Source organism: Micropterus dolomieu, linkage group LG21 (genome assembly GCF_021292245.1).
Source record: "Micropterus dolomieu isolate WLL.071019.BEF.003 ecotype Adirondacks linkage group LG21, ASM2129224v1, whole genome shotgun sequence".
NCBI lineage: Eukaryota > Metazoa > Chordata > Actinopteri > Centrarchiformes > Centrarchidae > Micropterus > Micropterus dolomieu.
In genome coordinates, this window is record NC_060170.1 from 24,292,159 (window position 1) to 24,319,061 (window position 26,903).

Genomic DNA, 26,903 nt, shown 5'->3' on the forward strand with positions numbered 1-26,903 from the left:
CCACAGAGGATTGGGGTAGAAGATCCTCCTAAATCTTTAGAACATATTTCTTAAAAAGAAAGTTGTTTAAGTACGGGAACGGTCAACATAAAGGCCTCAGCTAGGGACCACAATTTATAATCCTTGTCCTCCTCCTACACTTTCTGAGTATAAACCTCCACCACGTCATTTCCATTACGGTCTGTATCTCCAGATACCATATCATAACAGTGATCCAATTCTGCAAATATTTTTACTATAGTCCTTCTATAATTGTACTGGAATATTGCTGCCAAGCACAGATGTCACAGAAGATAAGATTTATAAGATTTCATAATATTGTTATATAAAGCTGAAGAGTGTTAGAAAGGTTTTGCACACTTGTGGAGAAACAAGAATAGAAGACAAAACAATACCCTGGACAGTTTAAGTTCAGTGCGTTTTCCAGTGCTTTTCATTCTTTTGTCCAGTATGGGGGGCTACACCTTCTGACCAGGTGGAATATATGGCACTTATATAGCCACAAAGAATGCCATAGTAATAATTAAAGTGAAAATAATATATATATGTTTCACATCTTTTTTTATGGGCAACATCTCTCTGTTGATTACTGATCTAAGCCCTCTTTCTGTGTTAAATAATGTCACTGGAATTATGGTATGCATAGTGATGTTGTGTATGTTTCTATGCAATCTTTGTACCTGTGCAGTGCAGGCACTGTCTCAGAGGAAACTATATGACAGTAAACCTGGCGCACATCAGATTGATGATCCAGTTGTTTCCTTTAAAGTGTAGCTCTGGCTCAACAGTACATCCTTCATGCAGGATGTGTTTTGCTGTGCTGTTTCATCGTGATCACAGCCCTGGTGATCTATCTCATCCTCTCTCTTGTGCTGGAGGTGGAGTGGGGCCATGTGGGCTCATTTACAGGCATCAGTAGAGAGTGGTTTGGGTGCAGCCCCACTGCAGCCTTGACTTCCATCAGAGGGGGGATTTTTTCAGCATAACACCGGTGGTGCCAACAGTTCCATCAGCACCACTAGATACACTGAGACACATTTGGGCAGCTCACCCTGCAACCATGGTAACAGAAGAATTTTACTAGTTGGCAGCAGCCAATAGTGGGGCATTTCCCACTCAGCTCTGTCCAATAACAGAGCAGTCTGCAGCCCAGCCCACCTAGAACTGAAACTGATGGGCTAGTGCAGGCAGGATTCAGAGATGTAGGCTTGGCTAATGAACAAGTACCAGAGTAAGAGTGTGTAGGTATGTGTGTGTGTGTGTGTGTGTGTGTGAGCGTGAGCGTGACTGAGCGAGGCTGTAGAATAATCTGATGAGAGGATTCCCTCTCATTTAACTGCAACAAGCAAACACGTTGTGGGGTAGTACTCATTCACTGAGACCATCTGACATTCAGCACCAACAGTGCAGCAAACCGTCCTGTCATCTTGCTCTGACATATTCACATGCATGCTGTGTGCGCACACACACACACACACACACAGTCTCAACTGGCTCTTATCACAAAATAACTTATCAGCCTTATCTCAGCATGTGACAAAGCAGTTTTTAGGAGATCAGAATATCAAATCTTAACCAGAAAGAAGATAATACATGCCATCATCAGATGTCAATAAAGTCATTTATTATTTCACACAATGGATAACATGAACAACTTCAACTGTAGTTCTTCTTAATAAGTGCTCAACACTGCCAGCCAACAGAAGGGTAGCAAAAGAATGAGCTTTTCTTTCTGAGGAAAGAGAAATAAAAAACAAAAAATGAACCTACAAGATCATGAAAGATAAACATGACCAAAAGCATGCCAGCGGACATGGATATACATATATATTGCATGTATATATGTGCTTAAGACATATATCTGTATACCAGCAAATGCAAATACAAAATATATGTGTACATTTACACATACATACTGTGAAGGATATATGCATATGCATGCGCATCTAGTATTTACTCTATATGTCAAATATTTGCAGTTTTTAATATTCATACAATGTACAAAAATGCTTCATGAATTAAAAAATTCATTACAAAAAGAAAAATATCAAACAATGTACAAGTCTTGCTCCAAATTCAATTGAAATTCATCTTTCGGCTTTTCTAAAATATTTATGCATACAATCAAGTTGAGCATGCAAATAAAGGAAACCCACTCTAGAAAAAGGTTCAAATACACTATGTATACAAACTAAAATATGCCCACACTGTTAGAAGAGCTCACTTTGTGCTCTAAAGAAGTACATTTATTGGTTTTCTCAATGCATCATCTGCAATTTCAGCTTTGAACAACATTATAGCTTAGAACTGTAACGGATGCTGTGAGGATGAATACATGTACATTTATGAGGCTCTGTCTCATGTGACCCCTCACTCCATGTGTAGCATGCTACAAAGGGAATGGAGGGTGATCAAAATTTAGGTGCCATTATATCCCATCCTAATTGCTGTAGTGAACTGGTAAGTGTGGACTACAGTAAATACATCCCAACCACTGATTTAAGGTCAAACACTGCTGCACTGCCCTTGATTCTAGGACCAAAGACAAGGTATAAGATCCTTACATCAGTGCTTTGGATCCTCCTGTAGCCACTGGCTCTGGTTGGCTGTTAAATACAATACAACAGTGACCTTGAACCCTATTCACAGCCACATCCCCTCTGCAGTCTCTGTGTAGAGTGAAAGCTCTGGATTAGGACAATACTTGTCAGTGTTAGAAGGCACCGGAGCATTGGCTGGTAGGAGAGACAGACAGGACAGACAACACCTGGGGTCTTTAACTCTTACATCAGAGACCACTGACTGACCACAGTATGGAGGAGTAAGCTGCCAAGCGTATAGTCTCTACACCTCACGGACCACATATCTAGACCTCATCTTCATCACAACAGACTGCAGACCCACCAAATGTTATCTAGCAAAGCAAGGTTAAGCACACTAACGTTAGGACGAGTGTATTTTTGGCTATTTCCTCTGAGAACTCCCCCTACACACAACCCCCTTGCTTACTCTTCTGCACTGCCCCAACTGGCTGCAGGCAAAATAGCTGCAAGTCAGCAGGGATTCCTATTTTTGGTCGAGTACACTACAGTGGGGTTTGTATCCTCCAAGAATTTTAAAGGTTTGATAAGGCAAATTATTTTAGCATTCTGTGTTTTAACGGACTGGAACGATGACTGTCACTGTACAGCAGAATTTGTCAAATAGTAAAATCAATTAGGGTGGTAACTTCTGCATATTTTCTTGGGTCTTGAGCAGTCTTAATAGAGAGAGAAGGTCTACTGTGGTTTTAGCAGATAGTCCCAGCATAGCCGAGCCCAACCGGTATCCATGCAGAATAGACATACTAACACTATTTACAACAAACACTTCAATACTGTAGTTTACATCTGGTTAAGGCTGTACTGCATAGAGCTGCAGTAACTATAGTTTTCATGAAATGATAGTCACTTTCTGCACAACTTATTACAAATTATTACTGGTATTATTCACAATTCTGGTTACATGAATTCATTTTATTCAGTAAATAAGACCACTTGTTTCTCTTTGTCGAAGGGTGGACACAGAACAGAAATTCCTTTTAAGGTCATTGCCAGGCATGGCCTGATGCATAGCAAACAACTATATACGAGAACGTGGTTTCCATGACAACCTCCTCTGTTCCTGCTTTGCCAAGTACATAACCTACATCATATGTTGTAAATAACTGGTTAAATACCGGGCAAAGTAAATGATCTTTCGCTTATATCTAGAACATTGAGCACAATCAATATCTCTGAATAGAAACACATCTGTTAAAGTGGACCTTTCGGTTCCCACCCATGCTGTAAAGCAGTACGTAGGCAAGTACAAGATGTGTATTTAATACATTAATATCATATTATTATAATCATCAGTCCAGCCCTTCTAGTTCTGTTATGATGATATGGGTCAGAAAACTAGGAGGAAGCTAGGAGACAGACTTATGCTCGGTGACAGAGGATGCTGACTATGGAAGCTGTGAAGGGACACAGGCAGTGTCAGGGTTCTGATGACTGAGACACATGCATTATATGCACAATCATGACTATTTTGGGTAAATTTATTGGGCTCTCTTTGCCACTTGATATTTCTCAGGTCAAATGTAATTGGTGAGAGAAAGAAACATAAGGCACAAGTTGAACTGCTGCAACTGAGAATCCCACCCAACCCAAAGAAGACAGAATCTCCTGAAACAAAACTTGAACAAAGTTGCCAAAGAAATACTGATCCATTGCTTATATTCTGAAATACTTATTTGAGAAATTACCGACCACTACCCAAAGCCACATATACTGTAGATAGAGTTTAACAAAGGCTTAACACATTGACACATAAAATCCAAGATGGCTACATTCTAGAGTGCACATGGGAATGCTTTACATTGGTGCCAACATGGTGGAGAGTTTGTTAAACTCTGATTTAGATTCTTTTAAATTATACATCCTTACACTGAATACTGAGACTTTGGTTTCTAAATCTAAATACTGGATTTACTTTTTTTTAATCATGGTAAGTAGAAACACTGGGATTAGCTTTTCAAAACACTGACTGTGAACCCTCTTCAGCTGAAGTGTCTGATCATGATTCAGACTTGGGCTTCGGTTTGACGCTTTTGGCCGCGCAGCCTGCATATACAAATTGATTAAAATAATGCATGCTTTCTGGAATGGATATCCACACCATCAAAGGCCAAAACATAAGGCTGGAACAAGCATGTTAAGTGCTGCATTTGATTGATGCAAGTGTATGGTTTTCATAGTGCATTAAACCAATTTTAAGGTTTACCAAAAACACACCTGATATTCCTCCTGTATGCAATGCCCCTGGATATAAACACAATAATGAGTGTATGAATGAATATATGTGTTTCTTTCCATCTGAAAACAAACTTGTCTTGAGTCGAACCCATGTCTGTTTTTGGTTATAAAACAATACAATAACTTTCATTGTCTATGGTATAACAATTCTATTTGATATACTGTATGCCAGTAGATGTTAATGAGCTGGTTTCTCATTGAACAAGGCAGAAACAGTGGACTTTGTTTCTATGTACAGTCTAGGACACTCTTCCACCATATTGCCTTTAAGTCACTGCTCAGGACAGGCCTGAGCAGGGAAGGAGAAATAAATGAAACTGGGGGTAGGCTGACGGAGCACAAGCAATAGGAGATGTAAAACATGATTGGAAGTAGATGAGAGGACAAAGGGAGATGAAGTTGAGCGGCAGGCACCAGGGAGGGCTAGAGAATTGGGGTGAGTGTTGAGCAGGGAGGGGGACCAGGGATTAGGAGCTGCCAGCAAGTATCATTACTCCTCAGAGAGAACAAGAAAACAAGGAAGATACAAATGAGGGTGGGAGCAAGGAACAGGGATATGTAATAGGGTAAGGTGGCTTAATAACTGCCGTATCACCCCATGTCTTTGACAAGCTTCCTCAGAAAGGCAAAAATAAGCAGAGCTGCACAGTTTAATATTAACCATTCCCCCTCCCCTTGCTGGTAAATATATGGCTAAAGCCACATTCAGATACAGTATCATAAAGTACCATACACATCACTGTATCAGATACATAAAGAATCACATAATATCCTACACTATCATAAGTACCACACACTTTTATAGCATCAGATTCAGTATCAAATAGTACCATATAGTGCCATTGTAAATGAAGGTCCACTGAATCCTTGAAAGGCTCATGTCTGGTTGGGTTTGGCAAAGAGAAGGATAACACCTAAGCGTTCCCTCCTCTTGCTCTCCCACTGACCCACTGTAGTCCTCAGAGAGGAGAAACAAGTCAAAGTGCACCAAGGAGTCCCAGAATTAAGGGTGCTGCATCTGACAGGCTTGAAACAGCACTGACTCCAGTAACTGCTCTCCGTTCGGTTACGGAGTTGCTCTCTTCTGCAGGTCTATTGACTGGAAGGAGCCCATAACTCGTCCCTGTTGTGGCCCCTGCCTCTGCGTTTCCCCCCTTTGGCCAGTGGAGGCACAGACCGCGCTTGATGCACCACAGTCTCAATTGTTGCTGAGATGGAATCGTGATTTGAGAACTCCAGAGGATCGGGGGTCAAGCTTGGCCTGAGGCTCTGTCTACCTGGCAGGTCATCACACCTCTCCAGGACAGGCATCCCAAGAGTCCTCCCATCACCTTTCCTACTGGCCAACATGTCCAAACCCCGACCATCAGCCCGATTTTCCTCCCTGCTGTTGGTCGGCTCTGATTCCTCTATGGGTTGTTTTCGGGGCCGTCCAGGCCGTCTTTTAATGACATTGTTTCCTGTTTTGGCTTGTCGCTGCAGGCGCTTGGCACGGAGGATCTTCTGCACATGCTCAAAGTTCAAAGAATGCATCCTCCTCACGTCCTTTTGGATCTGTTCCACCTCGCGTCGTTTATACCTCCGCTTACTGGGAACACCTGGGAGGGGAGAGAGTGAGTGTGAGTGAGGTGAGACATCGCAAGGTAAATAAATAGTAGAGCAAGGTCTATAAAGACAAAGTTTTCGTATTAGCATGTCAGTCAAAATGAGCAGCCTTGGAAAGGCCAGGAAAGAGATGATGCCAATTTAGCTCATGGAGAGAATGTCTTTTTTTGCTTCAAGAGCTTCCTGCTAATTTTGACATATTCATGTAAGCCTTTCAAAGCCCAGCTGAGCCAGGAGAGCAGATCCTATCCTGTAATTGTCTACTAGAGAGCAGAGAGGAGAGGGGAGAGGAGGAGATCCCATTCTGCTAGCAGGAAACCCACAGAAATGTCTCCTTCAACCATTTAATATGTCGCTACACAATAACAACCCTGTGCATCTGGAGCACAGGCTGCCAAAAAGCCAAACACACACACAAAAATACAAACACACATATAGGCACATTTATCCACATGCACCAATTCACACAGACACAAATGCAAGAACACACATATGCATACACGCACACGTCCAACACGCACAAATAATGAATTCAGCAGTTCAGAATGGCTGAGTTGAAGAAACTGGAGCCATATTGTTTCCTTCACACTGGTGAACTGGGCAGTATGCCCTTTACACGCTGTTCCTATCCTTTCTCTTTCCCCCTTACCCCATCACTCTCATTCTCTTTTCCACTCTACTCGTCATGAGCAGCAATATGCTACTCTCTAATTTTCAATTAAACTGGTAACACTGCACCATTTCATTTCCGTCTCTATTTCAGAAACCGCTTCCTGGTCTTGGTCTGTCTCTGTCATTCTTTTTGTTTCCCATCTCTGTCCCATTTCTTAGCTCCCCCTTCCTCTCTGCCTGGGCACTGTTCCCGAGGTTCAGAGTGAGCCACAGCCAAAATGGAGGAAAAGCACAATCAGCCACCAGTCCCCAAGCAGTGTGCATACACAACATGTTTGGTCTCTTTTTTTGCTTTTACTCCAATCACTGGATTCCCTAACCATCTACTTTCTTTTCCTCAAGACTTCTGCTGATACAATGTAGCAGGTCTCTGCAGTGCTGTAAGGCATGTTGACTGAATTAAACCACTCTGAATGTTATTACATTTACATCACATTTATTCATTTTGCTGATGAATTGCTATACATGTCAGAGGTCACACGCCTGTGGAGCAACTAGGGGTTAAGTGTCTTGCTCGGGAACACAATGGTGGATGGGTCACAGCGGGGAACTGAACCCAGGTCTCTCACACCAAAGGCACATGTCTCCAAATATGGTGGACTGGACTGCAGGGTGATGTTTACAAGTGATGCACAACACAGTGAGAATATTTCTATTTATGTTATGAAACATCTTGCATCGTTGGTTAGGAAAATTCATTTTTGTATTTTAAAGCTTCACAGAGCTTCAATGACGTGTTGTAAAAACCATATACAGATTGTATCTTTGATACAGTCAAAACAGTTTTTTAACATTTAAAGAAAACTTGTGAAAATATTAAAAGGTAAATTAATACTTTAGGAGTGTAGAGCTCCAAGGTGTTTGCTGATGAACTAAGATTAAGTGAAGATAAAGAGAGGCCTGACCGCCCTCCATTTAAAACTCAGCAGAACATCACACTCTATTGTTGCTCAAGAATTCAAGGCAGACAGTGAAATTAGTCTAATGCAGAAAGCACTAAGTAGCAGTAGTTTATGAGCTACACAGGAGTGTGCACGCTCTCTCTCTCTCACACACACACACACACAGTACAAAGTAGCAGAAATTTATGAGCTGCATACACGGAACATAAAACCAGTGACCTTCAGCAGTGTGAGGGGCCATGCAGCACTGAGGACCTGTTTCTCTGTGGAATAGGAAGTCACTACTACATAGAGATACATGCTCACTTATCTACTGCCCCTGCATTGGCTGAGACCAGGTTATGTATATTATTTAGTGAGATTGATTCTCTGCATGAAAGTGCATGCATATGTCACAAGTCGTGTGACACAAAGACAATTATTCTAATAACTAAATAATAACTAATTCAGTAGAAGATGACCTGCTTTTATGCAAATATGCATGTGAGAGATTGTTGTCAGCTGCAGCGAGACCTGCTGATTAGTGAATAAGAGCAAACACAATACATGCATAAAAAGTACACTACAAAGTAGTTCTATTAAGGAATAATTTTTACACATAGTTACAGATAATAATATAAATTTTGCATCTATATCAGCTTGTGGGTGGGGATCTATATATATGTGTGTGTATGTGTGTGTGTGTGTGTGTCAGAGTGGGTTTATGCATGTATTATGTGTACATGTATGGTTGTGCGGCATGCACGCGCCTGTGTTTTAATTGGGCTAAAGCTGTGAAGTGAGGCAGTAAGTCATGCTAGAGGAGGGGCAGAGGGAATGGGGAAAAAGAGAAGGTAATGGGGGAAAGAGGGGGAGGGGAGACAAGGAGAAAAGCAGAAAGAGAAAGGGAAGAAGGAAAGAGAGATAGAAGGGGAAGGGGGAGGAAGAGGCGGAATAACAAGGAGAAATCTGTGTATGGATGTTGGGATTGTGGGAGGGAGACAAAAAAGGAAAGCGCAAGAACTGCAGAAGCAACACAAGGGGAAAAGGGAAGGACATGGAAGGTAGAAGAGTCATAACAACACTGGAGGGATAACATGGACGAGGGGGTTGTGTGTAGGGTGGGGTGGCAGGCGGGGGCGGTGGTAGTGTGTATATGAGTCATCCGTCCTGGATCCCCTGGGGTGGGGGGGGGGGTGTATTCTAACTGAGCCCCTGACTGCTCCTCCCCGCCACTGGACTAGGCCCCAGTCATTAAACCTCTGGCTGCCAGCCAGCTCTTTTAACACAGGCAAGGGCCTTTTACAGCGTGTCTGTAGAAAATAAATCACACTGTGTGAATAATATATCTCTGGCAAAGGCATTGGCAGGAGAGGTGGAAGGGAGGGGAGGAAGGAGAGATTGGTGAATTATAGTCGTCTCCATCCATGCATTACGTTCTCTCTATCCCCAGCCAGATGTGCTCACAGACAGCAGAATTCAGAATGTAACAAAATACACATTAGTTTGGATAGTGAGAATTTGGGGCAACCCTGCCTCTTTGTCTGCTTTAAGTCCTGATAATGCTGTAAATAGCATATTTATAACTAAGGAATCACCTTGACAAGTATGCTGCCATCTACATTTAAAATAGAGAAAAACATGTTAACTTTGACTAAATACTACGTCTCTACACCAGCAAATAACACAGTTATCACTAGGGAACAGAATAATATTTTGCACACCAATTATTTTTGCAAACATGCTCCTAATTTAGCTATGTTAACAGTTGTGCAACATTGGCAGGTTAAGACTACACATAACTGGCTTGTAACACCAATATTCTACACAATAAAGCACATAGTGTGGAGCATCTTGTGCTTTACCGTTGTAGTATGCACTTCCAGCCCTCCCTGATGTGAAGGAACGCTGGTGGAGACAGCAACCCTTGTCCAAGCTATGCCAACATCATGGTAAACTGACTGGCTAAATCTGTGGTCACAAATGTGACTAAAAAGAAAGTCACATTTTTAAAACACTACGTAGTGTATGTTAAAGTTTGTTTTAGTTTATTTTATCTCCTGTTACAGTTGAAGTCACTGTCAGTTGTAGACTATTACAATTATGCCCTCCTTTGCCTTGCAATGGGAAATGTAATGCGATCCATTACTGTGCTAAGCTATTGTTAATGTCAGCTAAAGACTTCCTACTGATGCTTTATATCAGAATCTTTGCACAGGTTAACATAGATGGCTTTTAATATGAGTAGTCTAGCCATAAGTGAACTGGTTAGATGGTGGTTAATGCAGTTCACATACTAACACATCATCTAAGTAAGCAGTGCATTTTACCATGCCACCCCTGTCAAAAGGAAAAAACACTCCTGCTGTCATGGATTCTGATCATGGCAAAAGGGCAGTGTACTCCCTTGTAAATATACAGTGCAGTTTAAAAATTAACAGGTAATCCTAGTGTAAGTGGATCTTACCAGTAAGGGAGGGACTTGAGCACTTGTTCATCTGTCCTGGCTCCTGTCTGGCAGTTTGGAATGACATTAAGCCCTGATCTCCAAACACAGTGAGCCTCGCCTTCCTGCTCCTCCCACCACACTCGTCCTCCCGTGACCCCAAAAACAGGTCAGAAGCTGGCTCCGACCGCTGCGATTGGCTACTGTAGCTGCTCATGAAGCTGTTTATTGGCTGTCGAGTCTGACGGGAGTGGAACTGGCTGTCAGCAAGAGAGTGTGTGGACAGCTGGTCCGACTCAAACATCCCTAAGCTGGATCCCAGGCTTGAGCCTCTACCATTGCCCCTCTGCTTCTCCAGATGCTTTGAAGAGCCCTGACTGGCCAAGTCCCTCCTGTCACTCAGCGTGCTTAGACGTGCATTGGCCTTAGCTCCACTGAAGAGCCCACCCAACTCCTGCCGGTCTCGCAGTGAAAGGAGGGGTTCATCCTTGTGCTTATGTTTGTGCTTGTGCTTCCTCTTATGGAGGCGAACCCCTGCAAGACCACCTGTACTGCCACTTCCCAGGGATCCCAGGCCCTCTCCTCTTACAGAGGGCCCCTGAAGTGTGCCACTAGCACTGCGAAGCTTGGCCCCTGGCTGGAGTCCACTGGAGTGGAAAGCCTTGGGAGGGGGGACTGCAGGCCTCATGAAGGGAGATGGAGGTGCAGGTCCTAATGAGTGATGTGGCAGGTAAAATGGGGGAGCAGGGGGAAAGTAGCCCAGACTCAGAGGAGGTGCGTAAGGCATCGCATACGGTGCTGCATAGTAATTTCCCCCAGCCAGCGGATAACCATATCCTTGAACAAAAGGCAGCTTTGATGTGATTGGTTCACTGGCTTTGGCTGGACGGCCACGTCTCCTCTTAGCCTTCAGATCGGCACTCCTGCGAAGGTATGAGCTGGAGTCACAGGGGTAGGAGTCGTAGGTAACAGGGTAGTAATGATGGAAGTTGAGGCGGAAAATGGAGGGATATGGTTGCTGGGGGAAGCAGGTGTATCGTCTGTGAGACACTCGTAGCTGCTGGAGCTTTAACACAACCTACAGGAAGGTTGAAAAGAGGAAACACTTAGGAAAAAACACCATATACTATACACTTGCTCATTACAGTGATTGGTCAAGGATTATTCACAGAATTCATTATAGTGTATCTAACCTCCTCCAGTTCTGAGAGAAAATGAAGATGATCCCGGCTCTGTAGGCACTTCCTCTTTCGCCGATGTTTTTGCTTCTTTTCCTGCTGTGACAGGAAGTTGTCAACCGCAGTTACTTGCCGTTCACAGCGTGTTCTGCTGCCCCTGTTGGATGCTTCCAGAGCGGCTGCTTCTGCAGCTTCAAACCCACACAGATCAAATGAGTACCTGTATGAACACAACATAAAATATAGAATCACATTAAAACCACCACATTCCTGAGTTTATTTCAGTCTGAAATATAAATTAAAAGTCTATTAATCAAGGTTCAAATAAGGTAATGAAATGAAGTAGCAGTGTACTGCACCTGCGTCGAGAGGCAGGCCCTTTCTCAGTTTGATCTGAGGTGCTGTTGTTGTCTGTCCCAATCCCACTGTCACTGGGAATCGTCTCCTCACTGTGGGACTCACTGATGGGGGACAGGGTCACCTCCTTCACTGATGCCCCCTCTGACAGGTGGGAAGGTGAATTAGCCAGAAGGCGTGGAGGAGATAGTTTCCATCCCCCAGAGAGGAAGCCCCTGCCTGGTGGCTTAGAGGGCAGAACTGAGATGGGCTGCAAACTGGGCATCGTGGCATCAGAGTGGCTGGATCTTATGGATGGAGCACTGGAGCTGGGAGACAAGGTGGTGTAAGGCACTGCAGGGCTCTCATAGAGACTGGATGTGGAGACAGACAGGGGAGGCTTGTCCCTAGTGGTTTTGGGAGGGTTGGAGCCTTGGGTCTCTGCCCTGGGTTTACGCCCTCTCTTCTTACCAATGTAGATGGTTCCTCTCTTGCTGACATTTATCTGTTTCCCCAGCCGAGCCTCAATGGTAGACGCCATGGCGCTCATAGCTGAGGTAACGGGGGCAGAAGAGGACTTCAGAGCCAGAGTGCCGTTCTGACTGGAACCTGATAGGATCTCATTTAGGATGCTCTGCATTTTCCCAAGCTTCATCTTATTCACTGACCTGGGATGGCCCCTGCCACGCTTTAGTTTCAGACTGCTAGAATTGGCGTTGGTTGTCGTGGAGGCCATTTGCACTAATGTGTTTAGTGTATGTGTCTTTCTCCTACGGTTTAGCCCTGCAGAGGTTTCCTGTGCCAGTGGGCTTGGAGGTGAGGTGGAGGTGCCCTCATGGATGGTCTCCACTGTTAGGAGTGGCTGTTTCTTGGGGCGTCCTCGTTTTCTCTTAATGGGTGTGTGGACGGTCAGACTGTCAGTGTTGGTGTAGAGGGGACTAGATGGGGTGATGGGGAAGGCTGAAGGTGGGTCAGCTAAGGTCGAGGGGCTACCCCGGTTGTCTCTCTGCGGTGATGTGAGGCTGGCATGGCTTTTAGCTTTCAGGTAGGACCATCTGTCCTTGGCCTTGGTTGGTCTGGAACTGGCTGTGGAGCTGGTGCTGTGGCTGGGACTAGGACTCATGGCCACCCTGGGTCTAGGACTTGGACCGGGGCTAATGTTAGCCCTGGGTTTAGGGCTGGGACTAGGACTGATGCTGCCCCTGGGGCTGGGGCTGGGGTTTGGGCTAGGGAGTCTGGGGTTTGTGTTAAGATTGGATTTGTTGACATGATTGTGAGTAGGCTCTCTGTGTTTAAGGGTGTCTGTGCTGATCCTAGGACGGCCCACAGGGTTCTTTCTCATTCTGTTTGCACTCAGAGCTGACTCTGGGTCAGACAAACTTGTAACTGTCTCTCCTCTTTCTGCCCTGTCTACCCTCTCTCCTTTTTCTCTTTTATCGCCTTTTTCTGCTCTCTCTGCTTTCTCTATCCTCTCTCTACTGACATCTGCCTGACTTGTGAGTCGAGAATCATTTTTGTGAGTGTCCATCTTATGTGCTACTTTGGGCTCTGGGGGCCCAGGCTGGTGCTTCTCTGTAGTGTCAGAGTCCTGCCGTTGCTGTGATTGCTCCTCTGAAGAAAATGACTCGTCGAAAGAAGGCCTCCTCCGTCTCTTTCTTCCTTTCCCTTCCTCTGTCAGCATGGGCATCCCTCTGTCTTCTTCATCTCCTCTCCTCCCAGCATTTACTCGCTCTCTTTCCTCTTTTCTCCTTTCTTCTCTTTCTTCATGGAACCGCTCAGCTGTCTCCTCTTGCCTGTACTTCTGCCTCTCCTCTGAATTACTTGGGCTCTCCGATCCTTTCTCTGGCTGTCTTCCCCAAGGTGTATCAGCACTGTGGGGATTACAGAGCATCCTCTGGGAGTCCTTCCTGCCGTACTTCCTCTTGATGTTCCCAAAGAGCTGTTCACTGACCTCTTGCAAACCCCTCCCCCTGGAGAGATGTATACAGAGAAAAAAATATGACAAGTGGAATGGGAAGAGAAATAATGCTTTGTATTTCAACAATACAATATAATGAGTACCAATATGAACATTTATTATTTTTGTGTCACCATACATGGAGGGTATCACAAAGACAGTCATGATATGATGCAGTCATGACTCTTGATCTCAGATTCAAAAATTGTGTGTGTTATACAATAAGATATCCTGCAATATATAGCAATGTATTACATATTTTGAATCATAATTGTGTTCATCTCACCATACATTTTCTTTATTGTAGCAACTGATATTGTCATATAAATAAATGGTCATTGTCATAAATATTTATAATATTGCTACACAAAATATCACCATACAACACTGTATCGACATTCTCCTATCCCCTGCGCATAGTGTATTTTTGTTCTACTGCTCATGTTTGGCTCATGATAAGATACACCACACAGGAAAATTAACCATACCTGCTTAAAGAGGTCAGGTTGAGAATACTGGCATCGGTAACCACTGGCAACTGCAGGTCTGGAGTCAGGGATCTCTGAGGTGAGGGGCTTTGTGTCGCTGTTCGTGAGAAAGGTTGGGTTGGATCGAGCAAAGAGCTCCTACTAGCTCCTGCTGGCTCAGAATCTGCAGGATTGGCCGGAGATGCAGAAGGTGCTGTAGATGCGATCCAGTCTGGATTGATTTGGTGTGCATGAGTGTGTTGGAATTGTTGCGTAAGGGTGTGCTGTGTTTGCTGTGTGTGTGAGAGTGTGTGTGCAGGAAGGAGGGTGCTGCGAAGCTGGTGTTTGGGCAGAGTGTGATCTCCCAGTAGTTGCAGCAGGCCTCCCTCTCTCTGCTCAGGCATTCTGAACTGGCGCTCGTATGTCTGGGGATGACAGAAAGAGGAAACAAAGTCTGGTTACTACCAAGCGGGAAGCTTCTGGTCTACAATATGAAGCGAATGCGGAAGTCCCTGAAACCTGCATTCTATTGAAAATCCAGCAGGGGCCGACTCTTCTGGTTGCAAAAAGAACTCCGGCTCCCTTACTCCATTACCTCTCAGCTGAATAATTACCCCAGTAAACATTTTCTTGATGAGTTTATGGTTTCAGTCGCTAGTTTCAAGTCTTCTTCAATTCAAAATGATGTTCATTTAGTAAATTATGGTCCCATTTATTTTAAAATAGACCACAAAGCAGAGTATGTTTCAGGGCGGGATTATCTATGATTCACAAGTCGTTACCATAGCGACCTGTCAATCAGGCTAGAGTGACTCGTACCCTCGGCACTGTGTAAATTTAACCAGCACCATTGAAAAAGCTTATTAGGAGTCGGCTGTTCACTTTCTCTGGTGAGTACATTTAGTTTTAAGACTGTTGTTCACTAGACAAAGTTATCAGCCCTGTTAAAATGACAGTTGACGCGAGTTACAGTTGCACCTAGCTAAGCAAGCTAGCTAGCTCTGCCGTATCGTCACTTCCGGGCACTTCCTGGTTGCAAAAACTTGACATGGTGGTGCCCTATCGGCCAAACTCGAGGCTTCAAAACGGCAGTCCACAAACCAACGGGTGACGTCACGATGACTACGTCCATTTCTTATATACAGTCTATGGTTACTACATACATACAAACTGCAATAACAAGACAGCCTTATGTAGCTGCAGGGACAGACAAATGATATGATAATGATAATGTGATCATAAAGCTAAGACTGCTATATTTCCTGTCTTCATGGTCTTCACAGAGCTTATACATATGTAGCACAGCATCCAGTTTCTTCTGGTCAGCACATATCAAATCTGTGATTTGTTGTGCTCTGATATGACATTCTTGTCTTTCACAGCAGGATGAAGGCTTTTAATACATCTTGTGGCATGAGCAAACAGTGTGCCACAAAACAAAAGGCTTGTTTACAGAGCAATTAAATTCCTGTGGCAAGGATGTTGCATGCTGAGCTAGAGCTGGGGGGATGGAGTCGGGGGTGTCTGGCTGCACACAGAATCAAACACAGTAGCTTAGCTCAGCCATGTCCCTGACAACCCCAGAATTATTTACTATAAAATGTGGACAACTCTCCTGTACGGTTCACAGCCGTTACATACATAACTCTCGGACTGCTTATACAATATACTGTCCTGAAACTATGGCACCATTTATAAAAAACTAATTCAGCGAAGGGATACAAATCTGAGGTCAACCTTCACTTAGAATCCTGTTTACATCTTTCCATGTAAAAGTGAAAAGCAAAAGCTTAATATACTGTATCAGACAAAATAACCCTGCTTAATGTATCACTGCTGCATAATCTGCTGGAAGATGAGAAATAGAGCAGCGGATGGCCTTTGTGGTTTAGCCTGTTATTAACAGACTCAGTATGACGCAACAAGACACTGTTCTACTGCGCTGCAGGGAGATGTAACCTAACCACAGGCCTGCCTCTCAGCTTATACACACAGGCGTGTAAGCACACACGCACACACTCGCACTCACATATGCATACAGTAGATGTACACATTTCAAAGGCTTTATGAAATCCTGCCTTTACACATAGTAGCACAAAATGCTAATGTATGGAAACCGCCAGGCAACCAATTTCAGTCTAGATGGATCAGCACCTTGCCAGATGATGAGCTCCTACTCTTTGCAGATACACACACTTATACACACACACACACACACTAATTAAATATATGATGTATATAGTTCTGCACATATTTGCACTTTATCTCTTCTCATCTTTTACTCTGCCAGTGTCCCGTTCTGCCTTCATTTCATCAGCCGCTTTCAATCTCCTCTATCCCTTTTCTATCACTGTCCTACCTTTTTCTTCCTCTTGCTGCCCCATCAGTAGTCAGGCAGTTACACTCATTTTGTACTTCCACACTAGCTGCAGAAGCTCTCTTTCGGCAAGATGCAAGCTGCACACACTCACAAGCGCAAAAACACACATGAATGCACTACTCAGCACGTAGATGAAAACACACACATAGCACACATGCACGCAAACACTGAGCAGCGTAAATGATTAACATTACCAGAAAATGCTTGTGCTTATATGCACATGCGCACTCATTTAACTCCTGAACACACTACTACTAACACACTACTCTGGTACCCTTTCTGCTAAGATGTAAGTGTGTGTGTATATAAGTGTGAATGTGTGTGTGCGTGCATGGTGACACTGGAGAAGCGACACCGTGAATCCACAGAGGGATAAGATGACCGACACTTGATACACACACGCTTTCTCATTTAACCTGTCCTAGAATACCTGCTGTTTCAGGTTAAAGGAGGGCACAGAAAAAGAGACAGGGAGATGGGGGTGGTTAGAGTGAGACAGACAAACACACACATGCACACACACACGCACATAAAATGTATCCTTACCACTAACCACATAGCAACCACAGAGAGATAATAAAGAGAGGAGGCATGGACACCTTTCCTACTAGAGGCAGGAGAGCAAAAGACAAGAAAAAGAAGAAGAAAAAAAAAACGAAATAGGGACCCCCCCCTTTCTGGTTGTGGTTGGGTTATTGGCACCAGTTCAGCTTTTTGTTCTTAGTTTCCGCCCTTTTACCACCCTCACCTCCCTCTCCCCTCCTCTCCGCCTCTTACACTCCATGAAGCATTTCCAGGGAAAATACACTCACTGTCTGATATTCACACAAGCAAATATAAATAGCGGCCATATTGATCGAGGTACTCCCGTGGTAGTCAACAGTGTGAAAAGAACTTTTTATTGACCTTGCTTTTTCCAGACAGGGTCAACCTTGTTCAGTAATACAACTTGACAGATTTTCATCCTATAATTACTCAACATTTCGATATGTAGGCTACCTTGCACTTTTCTCTACTGAATGTCTTGCATTGCCCTTTTATCACTGTATTGGAGGTCCTGTTGCTCAAGGATAGTCTCCGCACAGCTGCACCAATGTCACAGAAAAACATTGCTGTACTTGACAAATCGATTCTGATATTTCTCTGTTGTACATACACTGCCCTGCTCTTGTCATGTGCTGTGGGAACAAACTCTTATCTCCCTGTGCTACTGCTGGCCTGCAGCAGGGGGCAGCGGTCAGCGGTCAGGACATCAGCACTATCATGGACTCTGACCCTCTGGAGCAACCCACAAGTCGAGCTACGAGGCTTCAACCCTTTTCACACTATCCTTCTTCTTCAAGTCCCCTCTGGTCAAATTTAGATAAGGAGAAAGGTCAACACAAGACAGACTCAAAGCATGTTTAGACCTCAACCCATTTGATGCACTCTCCCTTCCTTGAGGCTCTCAGGGCTGTGTTCAGGGGTTAAGGGTCGCACTCCACAGCTAGGTCAACAACCATTTCTAGGATGTCCTCCTCTGGGTGAGCACTGTAACAACATGGATTTGTCTCAGTCAGTCACACAAAGGCTCTCCTACACCTGAATGCAGGCAGATTTGGAGCTGCACATTCCTTTCCACTGATGATGTAACCATCAGATAAGGTCAGAGTGCAGTCGAGGAGGTCATGGGTAATATGTGACTAAGTGCTGCAATCACCCACCTGAAAGGCACTTTGCAAATGAGTCAGCATATATTTTCTGATATACGTGTGTGTGTGTGTGTGTGTGTGTGTGTGTGTGTGTGTGTGTGTGTGTGTGTGTGTGTGTGTGTGTGTGTGTGTGTGTGTGTGTGTGTGTGTCTGACTATAACATTGGCACACAGGAGGCTGTTTAAAAAGAGATCTGGATGTAAAAAGTTCTACTCCTCTCTCCTCCAGTTTGACGTGAAGGGAGGTATGTGACGGCCCCTCCTGTCCTTTCCTCTCCTGCAGCCTCTTGTTTTCCACTGTTGAATAAACTGAAACGCAGAGTGGAATTTCTCCCTCACACACACATACATGGCACCCTGGCTGCACCATTATACTGGGAACCCTAAACAGGCACACCCAAATCTCACAACCCAGCACACATATACACCAGCAAACATACACACAAACGCCAGACACACACAAACACGCTGCCCTTCAAATAGTTTTTCGCAGCCTTTTATTTGGCTGCACGCCCGGTGGTTAGAGTGTTTCATTTTTCCCTGTGTATGGAACTGGGCAGCTGTCCAGACAGACACACAAAGAGAAAGAGAGAGAGAGGCACAGAGAGAGACAGTGAGAGAGACAGAGAGAGAGAGAGAGAGGGATAGAGAAAGAGAGAAAAGGGGAGGGAGGGGGTTACTGAAAGAATGAGAGTGGCAGAGAGGGAGGGAAGAAGAAGACCAGCAGAAAAACAAGAAGAGAGGAGACCCGTTAACAACAACTAGTTCCCTCCGAAACCTTATGATTGATATGATCCTCTCTCTCCTTGTCACACACACTCACACACACTCTCTCCTTGGCTTTGACACCATGCTGCCTCCCTCTGCCCCTGTGGCCTTATGCCCCCCCATCTCATCCCTCCTTTTCTTCTTCTTTTCTCTTCTCTGGAGCTGACCATTCTCCCCTGTGGGAACTACCACCCCCCTTCCTCCCTCTCTCCAGCTCCATTCAGAGTGCTGCTTTGCTGTGATCTGTGTTTCTGACAGCTCAGCACACACACACACACACACACACACACACAGAGAGACTCACACAGCTACTCTGCAAACAAACACCATGAATACTAACACAGCTTTGTGTCCACAGCACTTAAAACTGGGTAGAAGGAGAGGGAGGGAGGGAAGGGGGTTGCAGAGAAAAGGAGGGAAAAGCGATGGAGGAGAAAAGAGGCACTGTGTTGATCTTGTGGCCACTCTCACAGACCTCCCCCCTCCCTCCCTAACCCTGCCCCCCCCATCCCTGTTTCTCGTTCTCTCGTTCTTCCCACCAGTTCTCCCGGGAATAAAGACTTCCATTCATGCGCCCGAGGAGACCCACAGCAGGGGAGAGAAAAGAGGGAGGAAAAAGGGGGAGGAAAGAGGAGGGGGGCGTCAAGGTGGGACAGTTTGTGGATCACTGGGATCAGGCCCACTGCCTAAAGTTGTGTGTATGTGTGTGTCTGCATGTCTATTTTCACTCAGCATGTGCTGCCTTAGCCAGTGCTTCACTATCTCAGATCTGGTGGCATCTGTGCCAGCCAAAGCATCTTCTGGGAAAGTTGGGTGGGAAAGTTTGGAAATTGGGCTTAATTCAAACCTTCCACTCTTGGACTAATGCTGCAATTCTAAAACTATGTGTTCAGCCTACAGCCACAGTTTAGCAGAAAGGGCTTGATTATTTGGGAAAAAAAACTCTTTTCTACATGCGGTAATAGACCCTCCCTGCTGGGCATGATCAAACATTTGATCTACAGTGAATTTGTCCCTTAGCTAACTGTAAAGCAGAAGCCAGATTTAATGCACAGCAGTAGGTCCAAAGTAAAATGTTCCCTCCTACATCCCCAGCAGTAATCCTTCAGATTGGAGTGCTCCTAAAGATAGCAGCGAAACGCCCAAGAGTCTCCTTGTCACACTCTCTTCAGACACGCTCAGACATAGATGACTCAATCTGAACAAAAGCCTGTGATTGGCTGAAGCGAAGCATGTTATTACGGTGCAATTGGAGGTTTTCACCCGCTCAGTAATGACAGACACAGTTACATGCTACACAAAGTATACATCTAATCCCCGCTATAAGCATTAATGGTGTGTGTGCGGGCATATGTGTGTCCTGCTTGTGAATAGCGCGTTAAGAACCACATTAGAAGGGTTTTTTCATAGTGATTATTGCAGCAATTATGTACCAATTGTTCCTTTCATGGATGTGGTCAAACCTCCAGTGACAGCATTATGTATTTCAATGAATGCACATGCAGTGTAAATACAGAGACTTGCCACACACACACACAGTCGCTCTATCTATATGAAAGCATAACAATAAGTCTAATACAGGAATAGACAGAATGCTGTTTAATCAATGCATCTATTGGGGGGAACAAAATTACACACCCACACATACACGTGCACAACACACAGTACTACACCAAAGGAACGTGTTGTTCACCGTACTCTGTGCACCATATGACCCAATCACACAACTTCTGTACAACAGGAAACAATTAACAGCCAATGAGCTGCTCTAAATCCTAAGGGATGACTTCCTGGGTGGAATGATGGGTAATTCAAGACAGAAGCTGTGCTGAGATTAAACACTTCCTCTCTGCCAAACAGTGGTGTGTAACAGCGAAGCCTCACTCACTGATTAATAGTTCAAAAATAATGCATCATTGTCTAGTTACCAGGGCAATACGCAACAACAAATGACATCACCTGTATGTTTCTGTACACATTTGGGAGACGGTGTTAAACTAAAAATGAAAATGTCAGTTACTTTTTTTATTTTAATATAAAGCAAATAAAAGGAAACATATAGTGACACTGGACTGCGTTGCTGAAATGTATCAATTAGTCAATCATCAGAATATGAAGTTGAATTGTTTTTTGGCTATACCAGAGAGTGTACAGCAGAGAGCTAATGGGAAATGAGGGGAGCTAGAGAGGGGGACTGACATACAACAAAGGTCCCCTGCTGGACTCAAACTGTGGATGTTGTGATTACATGGTCAGCATCTTAAACCCCATCACCAAAAAATGGCATATTTTTGGACTCTTGGTTGGACAAAAACAGCAATTTGAAGCATTAGGAAAATGTGATGGGCATTTTCAATATTCATTGTATATTGTATATATACATTTTATAGACATAAAAGATTTTATAGCTTGCAAACAGTTGCTGACAGACAAATGATTATGTCTTGAAGAAAGTCTCCACTTCAAGTTTAACACTTCTAAAATAACACTTACTTTGCTTAGTCAACATATTTCTGTGAATATCTCAAGTCCTCAGACGATCCCCAGCTTTGCGAGAGAGAGAGAGAGAGAGAGAGAGAGAGAGAGAGAGAGAGAGAGAGAGAGAGAGAGAGAGAGAGAGCGCGCCACTGTAATGACATCCTCAGTGACAGGGAGAATGGGCAAAGTGAGACACAATAGTCTTAACCAATCAGACCGCCCGCCTCTCCTCAGGCCCCCTCGCACCAACAATAATGCCTTTGTATGAGTCTGCACGTTCACACACGCACGCAGACCAAAGCATAGCATCCTACACTTTCTCAGAGTCACAAAGAGAGGTGGGAGAAGCAGTGCACCACATCTAGAACTGCATCAGCGCAAACAAAACTATGCTAGAATTATAGTGTGTGTGCTAACAACTCTGTGTGTATGTGCCTGTTCGTTTCCTTCCAGGCCTGGGCACATGACTGCAGCTGCCCCCTCTCTGCCTTGTCTAAACCGGCACCCCTCCTCGTTGTAGGTGAGAGGTCACACGGAGTGGCATTCCTCGCGGTCTGTGAGCGAGCAAGCATTACACTGAGCAGAGGGGGCAGAGAGAGAGAGAGCAGGGCAGAAAACACAAGGGGGCAAAAACGCAACAGAGCAGGGCAGGTAAAAGATGAGGAGCGCAGGGCATTAGGGAGTGTGTATGTGTGTGCATGTGAGCATACGTGTGTGTGTGTGTGTGTGTGCGCGTGTGTGTGTGTGTGTGTTGAAATGGACCACTAAACAGAAGACCCTTGTGGCTCTTCCCTGCTTCATAAACACAGCTGTTTGTTTAGTCTGAGCCGCCCCAAGGGACAGACACACAGACAGAAGGACAGACAGACACATTTATATCATTTATTCATGTCCGCATCCATACTTAAGAGACAACGAGCATAAATAAACAGCAGAACTACAGACGGATTATTTTACAAAGCCTGGTGCAAAAGACATGAAAAGTAGCAGAGGACTGGGCAGAATGACACACAAACACACAATGTCTGAAAAGCCCTGGCTTAGAGGCTGTTTAATGATTTCTGTATGATGTATGATTACACGTTTTCAGTGTGAAAATGTTTTACACCGCATCTGGTGATTGTGTCTTTATAAATTATGTTTTCAAAACAACTAATTAAAAATGTTAACATGATTTAAAAATATTGTTATAAACATCAGTCATGCTAATATAGCATAAAAAAAAAGATTTTTGTAAGGACACCTCTCTACTGTCATTTCTCTTGCTTTCAGACACACACACACACACACACACACACACACACCCTTCTGACAGGCGCGTCCCAGACAGCTGATGGGGCCAATCAGATTTCACTGACAAACGCACTTACGCTTCAAGTGAGACACAGTGAAAGTCAATACACTTGCTTCTCCTTTCCTCCGACTCCCATCATCCCCTTTTCTCCCCTCTCTGAACCGAAAATCACCCTCTATCCCTGCTGGACCTCCTCTCAAAACCACAGAATACACTCTTCCTCACACACACGCGCATACACACACTGACTAACCACAGGCAGAGGCATGATGGTGAGACACAAACAAAGCGGCCACCAGGAACACATGATGCTGTGACTCAACATCATCCGTGACCGCAGAGGACATCAAACATGGCCTCCCTCCAGATAATCCCACAGTTGTGTGAGTCACAGTCAACCGCTGTCCAAAAACCAAATTCAGGCCTGTATATGTTTTTTTTATAGAGCCTTCACTTATATTGATGTTGCCATATCAAAACCATCACCACTTTGATTTAGGCTTTCCTTTGTTGTTGTTTCTTTATAGCTGAAGGGTGACTTGGTGTTTTTTTCTACACAAAGTCTGTTTTGAATTATTTTAAGAATGACTACTTATTGATGTGAAAAACAATGTCAACTGTACAGCATTCTGAAAATCTGATGAAGAGCCAAGACTTGACATTTTGGGAAAATATTCATTGCCAATATAAAATGCCTTCATGTTCATTGGTAGCTGCTCCCTGACTGAGCCATTGGCATTTTTTTAAGTGCAAGTAGCTTCCTCAGGTCTTCATTAAAATGTAACTTGAGCTAGACCAGCTATTATAGTCTGCGTGCATCTGCCTGAAGAGGAACAGCAACCCACTGGGACTGGACACAATAGTGAATGAATAGGGCTTGACCTTTGGGACAGATTGAGAAGATGGTATGTGTGTGTCTGATTGAGAAATTAGCCACAGTTCCAACCAAATGGTCAGCACAAACACACACACACACACACACACACACACACACACACACACACACACCAAATCCAGCCCTGAGGGTAAGAAAGCAAAGGCCAGACTCCAGTTGTCTCAACCCTGACCCACTCGCGCAAACAAACAATTCAGCACACACACACACACACACACAGACACAGAGGCCCACACAACCGTGGAGTCCAGCTATCACTTCGACTTTTGAATGTCCGGCAGGGTCAAAGTTCATCTCTTCTTCTGCCAGCCTCCAGCGTTCCTTTGTGTGGCTGTGTGTGTCTGGGAGTGTGCATGTATGTGTGTCCGTGCATGTATGTGTGCTCACTAGGAGTGACCTTGCAGAGTCATTCATTGTGGATACACTGCAGCACCAGCACTACTGCAGAGCTGATTAGGAAGCAGTCTTTCTCAGTCTAATGTCGTGTGCGTATGTTTTTTATGAGTGTGTGTGGTGGAAGGAAGACAGATGAACAGATTGTTCTCTGTCTGGACTTTCTTCAGGTTTGAAAGCTACTCAACAGCAGATCAGAGGTTAGATGCAAGGAGATGTGTGTGTGTGTGTGTGTGTGTGTGTGTGTGTTTCAAGTGTGTACAGGGTGTGTATGGGGGTCAGACACAGATGGACAGCTGGTGTTTCAGTGGTGCTAAATCACTCACCCCTCCCCAGCATGCAAGCACACATGCACACACACACACACACACACACACATACACATATACACACATACACATGTCCCATCCCCCCATCCACCACAGGGAAACGCCCCTTAAAGCATTCCCAGCTCTTACTCTCAAAGACTGCACACTGAGGACATACACACACACACACTCACACACACACACACCAAAATAAAAGCCTGGTTATTTTCAACACAATGACAGACACCAAAAAAAGTCCAATATGACAGTTTGGTCAGGCCATATTAGAGGTGATCATTTCATGTTCATACACATTCACAAATCAGTCAAGGATTGCTCTCTGTGGGTAATCGCAATACTTCACACACATACACACAAGCTGACACACACACGCACACACACTCCTATTTTATGAGCTCATCCAGTCCCTTAGGTCACCAACCGCCATCTCAAAAGCGCACATCAAAAGGCTAAGCATTTCACACAGACACATGTGCACGTATTGCATGCGCACACACTTGGCGTGGCAACTGTGGCAGCATTAATTTTCTTGTGAATGCACTTGACTAACACATAATAATCCCAGACACTACTGGGAGACCACCAAGCAGCAACACACACACACAGCCAGGGGGACCACCAAGCAGAGGGGCTGTCAAGACAAGATAAGTGTGTGTCTAGCGTCAGGGTTTCGCATACACCCACCAATACACATAAACGTACACGCACACACACACAACAACAACACACAGCCTGGCCTGGACTCCTGGAAAAGCTCTGGCTTATCTCTCCCCACAGATAGTGAAATGGATTAAGAGCCACATTTGGCACGTCCAGAGAACTGGACAGATAACCAGGAAAACACTCTCTCTAACTGCAATCACTGCTCAACATGATTTGTGTTAGTGTGTTTTAGTCTGTGTGTGTGTGTGAGAGAGAGAGTGGATGCATTTTAGCTAGCGTACGCTCCCCCATGTGTAGGCATTGGACCGATAACTGTGTGTCTATGCGTGTGTATGCATGTGTGTCTGGAGGAGTGATGCAGTGGTTGACCCAGGACCCAATCCGTTAGAACACACATTCATCTTCCAAACACACACAGTGCACCACAGACAAAGAGCTGTGTGTGTGAGGGGACGTTGAGCATGTGTGTGATGTCAGCTGGAGACAGAGAAAGGGAGCCCATCATATCCCATTTGTGTGTGTGTGGGTCTGTCTCCTGACACAACGCGCCTGCTCATTGACCCCCTGGTTATAGATGCCTGCTATGAAGATGATAAAAGGGTCAGATTCGCTTTAAGACTGGAAAATTACACCTTTTTCCTCTACTCTTCTCCTCTCTCCAGTATGGCTGTGTCTGAAATCCCTCCCTTGTTTACTCTATAGTGAGCAGTAAATACAGATTTTGGTCACATATTAATCATTGTCATTTTGTGTCATCGCTGACAGCTGTAGTGGTGATTCTGCCTGGCCTCTGCTGTTGAATTAGTCAGTTCTGAACATTTACATAATTTGCATATTTTTAGTGTTCCAGTATGCCAGTTTTTGCTTGCTGTGTCCTGTAACTGTTCGATGCTGGAACATGCTGGTTTCTCCACATGAGTAACTGAAAGTTTAATCTTATTGTAAATTGGAGAAGAGACATTTGGACAGCAGATTCTTATGCTTGACAAAAGCTAAAAAACGCCATTTCAATGTCTTTCTTTGCACCATTCTACATGTTTGCCTACTTATCTGTCTGTCTCTCCCCTTCTCTGTCTATTAGAGTCAAATCTCTGTCTTAATGGGCATCTATTGTATCCTGCCTCTCCCCCTCCTCTATTCATCACACTACCACACGCACATACACACTCCCTCTGAGGGGGCCCCTTAACCAGGCTCTCCATATGCCTGACCCCCACCTCCTTTCTCCTCCTCCTCTTTCCACAACCCCCTTCTCTTCTCCCCATCTCCTGCTCACACTCTGGCTTCTGCTCTGTTGCTGCTGCTGCTGCTGCTGCCCCACGCTGCCATCTGCTACAAGACAACAGAGTGTGAAAGAGGGAGGAAGAGGAAGAAAAGAGTGGTGAAAAAGAGTGAGTGAAAAGAGGAAGACATGAGGGAAGAAAAGACTGAGGGGAAAAGCTTAGAAAGAGAGACAGAAAAAAGATTAAGAGAGAAAGAGGGAAAGAGTGGATGTGGACACAATAAAGCAGAGAGCAGAGAGGCTGTCCATCTGCTCCCCCCTCACGCCTCCCCTCCCTCCTGACACACAGCCTCACACACACCACAAAGAGAGTATTTAACCTCAACACACACACACACACACACACACACA

The 26,903-nt window shown here is 44.6% G+C and overlaps 1 protein-coding gene across 1 annotated transcript in view; it reads right to left on the bottom strand.

Annotated features, from left to right (window-relative positions):
• Window positions 1-1,602: 1,602 nt before the first annotated feature.
• The window catches only part of setbp1 (SET binding protein 1), a 36,877-nt gene continuing 11,576 nt past the window's right edge, over window positions 1,603-26,903 (bottom strand). Inside the window, exons 3-7 of the mRNA XM_046034568.1 lie at window positions 14,402-14,805; window positions 11,980-13,926; window positions 11,636-11,840; window positions 10,464-11,520; window positions 1,603-6,436 (exon numbers count right to left, since the gene is read on the bottom strand). Coding sequence (XP_045890524.1) covers window positions 5,931-6,436; window positions 10,464-11,520; window positions 11,636-11,840; window positions 11,980-13,926; window positions 14,402-14,805 — 4,119 coding nt within the window. The 3' untranslated portion in view covers window positions 1,603-5,930. The remainder of the gene's footprint in view (window positions 6,437-10,463; window positions 11,521-11,635; window positions 11,841-11,979; window positions 13,927-14,401; window positions 14,806-26,903) is intronic.